Source organism: Phascolarctos cinereus, unplaced genomic scaffold (assembly GCF_003287225.1).
Source record: "Phascolarctos cinereus isolate Bilbo 61053 unplaced genomic scaffold, phaCin_HiC Scaffold_5;HRSCAF=322, whole genome shotgun sequence".
NCBI lineage: Eukaryota > Metazoa > Chordata > Mammalia > Diprotodontia > Phascolarctidae > Phascolarctos > Phascolarctos cinereus.
The window spans coordinates 304175953-304183201 of NW_027555958.1; the positions used below are offsets into that span (position 1 = coordinate 304175953).

At 49.2% G+C, this 7249-nt stretch overlaps 1 protein-coding gene across 1 annotated transcript; it reads left to right on the top strand.

Moving 5' to 3' along the window:
- Nucleotides 1-28: 28 nt before the first annotated feature.
- On the top strand, nucleotides 29-7016 carry TUBG1 (tubulin gamma 1). The gene is made up of 11 exons (XM_020972657.1): nucleotides 29-184; nucleotides 716-828; nucleotides 1060-1227; nucleotides 1803-1871; nucleotides 2173-2252; nucleotides 2907-3033; nucleotides 4943-5029; nucleotides 5149-5298; nucleotides 5963-6115; nucleotides 6213-6374; nucleotides 6562-7016. Exons 1-11 carry the CDS (start codon nucleotides 46-48, stop codon nucleotides 6757-6759), a joined length of 1446 nt encoding a protein of 481 aa, XP_020828316.1. The 5' UTR covers nucleotides 29-45; the 3' UTR covers nucleotides 6760-7016.
- The last annotated feature ends 233 nt before the right edge of the window (nucleotides 7017-7249 follow it).

Below are 7249 nucleotides of genomic sequence, written 5' to 3' on the forward strand. Positions count from 1 at the left end.
CGCTGCTCTCGGCACCAATGAGGTGCCGCGGCGGATGTGCTGTGCATGCGCAGTAGGAGTAGCGGGTTGGCGGGCGGGCAAGCAGCCGCTACCGCTGCTGGAGGCCGGAGGCTCCTGGGCCGCCGGAGGAGAGCCATGCCACGGGAGATCATCACTCTGCAGCTGGGCCAGTGCGGCAACCAGAGTGAGAGCCGGGCCCGGGATCCAGATGCCCCCTCCACTAGCCAACTCCCAGATTCTCTTGGGGGTACACCCACTCCTCCCTCCGACGCAGGCATCTCCCCTCCCCCCAGGCTCAGGTGTCCTGTCCCGTCCCCTCCCATGATGTGAATACACCCTCCTCAAATCCAGGTATCACCCCACTCTTGAGGGTAACCCCTCCTCCCCCAGGCTCAGGCATGCTGCCCCCCTCCCTTCCATGATGTGAATATACCCCAAATCTAGTTATCCTTCCCTTCCTAAGGGCAACCCCTCCTCCTCCAGACCCAGGCATCATGTTTCCTAGCACTCAGTGTGCTTGGCAAGACCCAGGCTTCCTGTCTCCCAGACCCACCACTTATGATGGCTGCTTTTCTACCCAGATCCCTGCATCCTGTACCACAGGGGAACTCTATTCCCTCCAGGATGTTGGTATCCTCTCTCCCTCCACCAACTTTCTGGGTTTAAATGCACCTTACCCCTCAGACCCTGGCATTTTGTCCCCACCTCCATACAGTTGGGTTTGAGTTCTGGAAACAGCTCTGCGCTGAGCATGGCATCAGCCCGGAGGGCATCGTGGAGGAATTTGCCACTGAGGGCACAGACCGAAAGGACGTCTTTTTCTACCAGGTGCCCCCATAGTACTGGGCCGGGAAATTAGGCACTGAGTGGGAATAGAAGGGCATAGTTTGGGTGCAGGAAAGCAGAGAGTGCCATTCAGGTGGACTGGAGGGACAAAGTAACCTGGCCTAGAATAGAAAGGAACTGGAGCCATAGGGGGAGAGGGGCATGAAAGGAGAAGGACTTTGGGACTTGGGTAGGTCATGGATAACAAGGGGTCACTTCTCTCCACTATGATAGGCAGATGATGAACACTACATCCCAAGGGCTGTGCTGCTGGACCTGGAGCCCCGAGTTATCCACTCCATTCTCAACTCTCCCTATGCCAAACTCTACAATCCTGAAAATATCTATCTGTCTGAACATGGTGGAGGAGCTGGTAACAACTGGGCCAGTGGCTTCTCACAGGTGCCCAGCCCAGGCTGACATAAGACCTTGCTTTCCAGGGAATGAATGAAATCCCCAAGCTAGGAAGTCCCTGAAAGTGTTAATGAATGGGTGGAGAATCATATTACGTCCTAGAAAGAAAAGTCAGTGGCAGTGTGCTATGGTGGAAAGCATCTTAGATTTGCAGTCAAATAATGTGTCCAAATCTTGGCTCTTCCATTTGCTACCTTTGTGACCTTGGGCAAGTCACTTGCTTTAGGTCTGTTGACTGAGTTGGAAGAGATGATTTATGTTCTGAGATGCTCTGGTTCCTAACCTACCCCAAGCAATAATTTTTCACAGCAAAGGGAAATAAGTGGTGATGCCAAGAGAACGTTGATGGCTATGGAAAGTTATGTGTCTTAAATGAGTTAAATACAAATTGTATGCAAGCTAGCTTCATTTTGGGTCAGTAGTGGAAGCTTTTATTGGAACTAGGCTGTAGCCACTAAGGAAGGCATTTGTGTCTGAGGGAAAAGCTCTGTACTGTTTGTAGAGAGAAACTGAGAGTGGACTATCTGTGGCTAAGCCCTTTGACCTTCCTCATTTCCATACAGGGGGAAAAGATTCATGAAGACATCTTTGACATCATAGACCGGGAGGCAGATGGCAGTGACAGCCTAGAGGTGGGAGCCTGTGAAATGGGGAAAGGGAATGGGAAGAAAAATGGTAGGGTTGGGAATGGGGGTGGACAGTTCTCTATGGTGTCAGAATTTTAAAAACCAGACTAGTAAGTATTTGCCCTGGGTTATAAACTTCATTCACAGAGACATGGAGTCATATGGGGATAGAAAATGGGCTGTGTTTCTCTTCTGCTGAGACCCTAAGTTGTAATGATTGGAGATGAAGGGTAAGGCCGTGGCAAGTTTGAGAAGTGAAGTTTCACTCTGTAGAAGCTGATAGTGGATTCTCTTCTCTATCCACTAGGGCTTTGTCCTGTGTCATTCTATTGCTGGGGGAACAGGCTCTGGCCTGGGCTCTTACCTTCTGGAGCGACTAAATGACAGGTAAGTGTGTAGGGTAGGGGAGAGGGAGATCTTGGGTTAATTCTTATTCACTGCCCAAAGGAAAAACACTGATCCCTTGGGTAATGATGGGAGCTAAGACCAGATGATACCCTTGACTATATATTACCTTTTGGGGAGCAGAAAAGAAATATCTCTCCCCTCCCCTGGCAGAGAAGGAAGACTTACAACTAAGAGCTTGCTTACCATATTAGGGATGGGAACTGTGCCAAGAAGTGGGTCTGGGGCAGGGGCAGGGAACCTGTGGCCTTGAGGCCACATATGACCTTCTAGGTCCTCAAGTGTGGCTTTTTGACTGAATCCAAGTTTTACAGAGCAAATCTTTTTATTAAGGGGATTTGTTCAGTGAAGTTTAGATTCAGTCAAAGGGCCACACTTGACGACCTAGAGAGCCACATGTGGCCTCGAGGCCAAAGGTTCCTCACCCCTGGTCTAGGGAATAGAATCAAGAAGTCAGCTTATTCGCTTTTCCTGAACTCCTACATTCACTCAGACTCTCCAAAAGTCAATTATCAGTCACACCACTATACCCAGACAGCTGGAGGAGAGGTAGGAAGGGACAGGTAGAGGATCACCTTTGTTCATGCTGATTTCTCTTCCCCACTCCTCCTTTTTCTACTTGCCTCCTGCCCACAGATATCCCAAGAAGCTAGTGCAGACATACTCAGTATTTCCCAACCAAGATGAGATGAGTGATGTTGTCGTACAGCCATATAACTCACTGCTTACTCTCAAGCGGCTGACGCAGAATGCAGATTGTGTGGTAAGCTCTGGCCCAGGAAAGAAGTCTGGGATCAGTGAGCAGGCATTTACTAATCACCAGATACAGCCATACACTGTACTAGGCATTGGGAATACAGAAACAAAAGTGAAACAAACTTGCCCTCAAAGAGCATTCTGTTGGGGGAGAGAATATACTTAAAGGAGTGTTTGTGAAAGAAATACAAGGTAAAATTTAGGAAGAGAAGACTAACAGCTATGGGGGGGGAGATACGTGGGGGGAAGTAGTTTCAAGGGACATCAAGGGACACATGGGATCTGATGAGTTAGAGGGAAAGTGGGAGTGCATTCCAGGCCTAAGGCACAGCCAGTGCACAGTTGCAGAGATGGGAGATAGGAGTATGTCATGAGATCGTCTGAAGGCCAGTTTGGACCATAGAGTTAGGGGAGGAGATTGGTATATAGTAAGCCTGGAAAGATAGATTGGGGCCTGGTTGGGAAGGGCTTTAAAGGCAGAGCTTATTCTATTTGGTTTTAGAGGCAGCAGAAAGCCATTGGAGCTTATCGAGTGGGAGAGGGATGTGGTTAGGCTTTTTTTTTTCAACCTGTACTGTGTTTTCATAAGTATGGGAAATCCCAGAGAGGAACTTCCCCTACCAGAGCAAGTCCTTGCACCTTCTAAGCAACTCAGAGGGTTGCCTAGGATGCTGAGAGGTCAAGTGTTCAGCCAGTTTGTATCAGAAGCAGAACTTGAATCTAGACGCAGAGGCCAGCTCTCAGTTCCCCATTCAGTGTTACCTCTTAGGGTCAAGCTTGTACTTAAGGAAAATCCCTTTGGAAGCTATTAGGAAGATGGATTGAAAAAAGGAGAGGGTTGGGGCAGGGCTACTAATTAGGAGGCTATTGCCCTAATCCAGGCAAAAGGTGATGAGGGTCTGAACTAGGATGTTGACCATGAGAAAAGGGAACAGAGTCAAGTGATTTTGTAGAGGTAGAAATGATAAGACTTGGCAACTGACTTAATATGTGGGTTGAAGGGGAGGAGACAAGAATATGGCCTAAGTTGTGAATCTGGATGACTAGAAGGATGGTGGTGCCCTTGACAAATAGTGAAGTTTGGAAGAGGGGTGAGTTTGAAGGGGAAAGAGAACAAATTCTGTTTTGAACATGCTGAGTTTGAGATGCCTACAAGACATCCAGTCTGAAATATCCAATAGACAATTGGAGATGGGTGATTGGAGCTCAGGAGAGAGACTACAACAGGGTATATAGGGTGTCCCAAAAGTCTTAGTGCAGCTTTAAGCACTTAGGTTTAGCACAGTCTCTGCAAAGAGTGGGACAGACTGTCAAACAGGGAGAAATAAAAGAATTGTCTTACTGAAGTCATAGGTAAGGGCCCAATTGAGTTTAGATAAAATAAATTTATAGTGGATCCAGTCAACTTAGTTGCATGATTTCCTTTACCTCCATTCAGCAGCACATGGGTAGGACTACAAGAAGGCAAATGATGGGACTAATCCATCCCATAGTTAGGGTCTTGCAAGGTGTGAGTATCAGTAGGAAAGGGGCCAAGGGATTCATGAAAAGAGGACGGTTTGAAGTTTTAATGAGTTAATTTTAAGGTTGAGACTGGGAAGGGATGAGAATGAGAGTAGTACAGGGTTAAAATAGACTGGGTTCCTACTCCAGAATCAAGACATTTCCATCACCTGAGGCAGATCTTCCCTCTCCTCCCAAATGCTATGTATTCTGTAACAGGCTACTTTGTAAATACAAATGGGCTTTGTAACTTTGGGATTCTTGGGGAATTAATCCCAGTATCTCCAGCCTCAGGCAGAGCTGTCTGACAATATGTGTTCTAGATAATTTAGGTAAATTAAGGTCTTGGCCCATTCCCTGGGTAGTCCCCCCAGGTAGGGGGATTTTCCTCTGATCTCCACTCCTCTCCTTAGGTGGTGCTGGACAACACAGCTCTGAATCGGATTGCTACTGACAGACTGCACATCCAGAACCCTTCCTTCTCCCAGATCAACCAGCTGGTGAGCCCCACAAAGCATCTCCTTTGTTGCAGTCCCTCTCTGCTGTGGGATGGTCCTAGGGAAAAGGGGTGATATTCTTTTGTGGACTGTGCCAATAGTGTGACTGTCCTCTCCAACAGGTGTCCACCATCATGTCAGCCAGCACCACCACCCTCCGCTACCCTGGCTACATGAACAACGACCTCATTGGCCTCATTGCCTCCCTTATCCCCACACCCAGGCTCCACTTCCTCATGACTGGCTACACCCCGCTTACCACTGACCAGTCGGTAAGAAGCTAGCTGCCTTGTGCCCTGCCTCCCCCTCCACTCCCAACCCCAGCCTCATGGCTCTGCCAGGGTCACTGCCTGCTAGGCAGAGTCTAGGCAGGTCTAACCCCTGCTTTTTTCCCCCATGCTGTCCCAGGACCCTGTTCCAGGGAGCAGACCCCAGAGGTTTGGGGCTCGAAGACTGGTACAACAGTGTGCCTCTCTCTTTTTCTGTCTCTGTAGGCAGCGGGCTGGTACTGGAGAATTTTCTGATTCCTTTCTCAGTTTTGAGCCTGAAACTTAGGTTTTTGCTGGTCTGAAGAGAGATGAATCCCTTACGTCTCCTAGGCCTCGCCTTACCTCTTATTAAGAGCCATAGAAGTTCAGTGCATGGCTACCTCAGCAGCTTTTCTCCTTTTTCACTTATAACATGTAGCCAGTACAGGTTGAAAGCTAGAGGATGTGAAGGCCTTCAGACCATTCTCCCATCTTTCTAATGTGTTCCCTGAGTTAGCTAGAAAGAAGTGTGTCTGTTTTAGTGTCCAGCTAGGGCCAGGAAGCTTTCCCAAAGTGACTGCACTACTTCTGGTCAGTTCTCTTAGTGTGAGCATGTGTCACTTGGGTCTTTGTGTGTACCTGGGCGGCGCACGGCTGTTGGCATGTCCCCTCATAATTGACCCCTCAGGTGGCCAGCGTGAGGAAGACAACAGTGCTGGATGTGATGCGTCGGCTGCTGCAGCCCAAGAATGTGATGGTGTCCACAGGCCGGGACCGTCAGACCAACCACTGCTACATTGCCATCCTCAACATCATCCAGGGAGAGGTGGACCCCACCCAGGTGTGTGATTCCCCCACCTAACACTTCCTTGGTGCTGCTAAGGGAGAATCTCTGGACCATCAGGCCAGCAACTGAGAGTACCTTTCCCATGCCCTAGGTCCACAAGAGCTTGCAAAGGATCCGAGAACGAAAATTGGCCAATTTCATCCCCTGGGGCCCAGCAAGCATCCAGGTGGCACTGTCTCGGAAGTCACCCTATCTGCCATCTGCCCACCGAGTCAGCGGACTCATGATGGCCAACCACACCAGCATCTCCTCTGTGAGTCTAATCCAAACCTTTCTCCTCCCCTCATTCACTCTGTTGCTACTATTTTTTTCCCCAGCCCTGGTTACCGTGCCTCTGGCTTTTGTACGTTGGGTAGGGATGAAAGGTCAACACCAATCATTGTGGTGCCACTAAATTCTTTGTGATTTGCCTTCTTCATTTCTCTCTTCCTAACTCATAGCTGTTTGAGAGAACATGCCGCCAGTACGATAAACTTCGGAAGCGAGAGGCCTTCCTGGAGCAGTTCCGCAAGGAGGACATCTTCAAGGAGAACTTCGATGAGCTGGACACATCGAGGGAGATTGTGCAGCAGCTCATTGACGAGTATCATGCTGCTACTAGGCCCGACTACATCTCCTGGGGTACCCAGGAGCAGTGACCTCTTGACTGCTCCAAGGACAATGGCCTTTATTTACCTGCCTTACTGCTGTGCCTCTGTGATAGCCTACCTGGCCATCTTTCTGCCCCAAGGGCTGTGAGGATGAAGCATAGGAGAAGCATCCCTGATTTCATTCATTCACTACAGTGTGTTTACACATACACACACACCACCCAGGGCAACAGCCCACTGCTCAGGCTTAGTACTATCCCTCTGATGAGACTATATTTCTAATAAAGCACTGGATGTAAGAGCTAGCAGGAGTCTGTGGATTGTGGATGATATACCCACATACCTTCTTATTCCCAGTGCAGGAGGTTGAGTGGAGTAGTTGAGAGACCCCATTCCAGTTTTCCCAACTCTGGGCATGCACACTGAGAGGGGTCTCCTGTCCCCAGATGCTGCCCCAGACCTAAGAAGAGGGCCAGCTCAGGAGACACTACTTCCGTCTGCATCCATGGTTCTGATATCTCCTCACATTCCAGGCTGC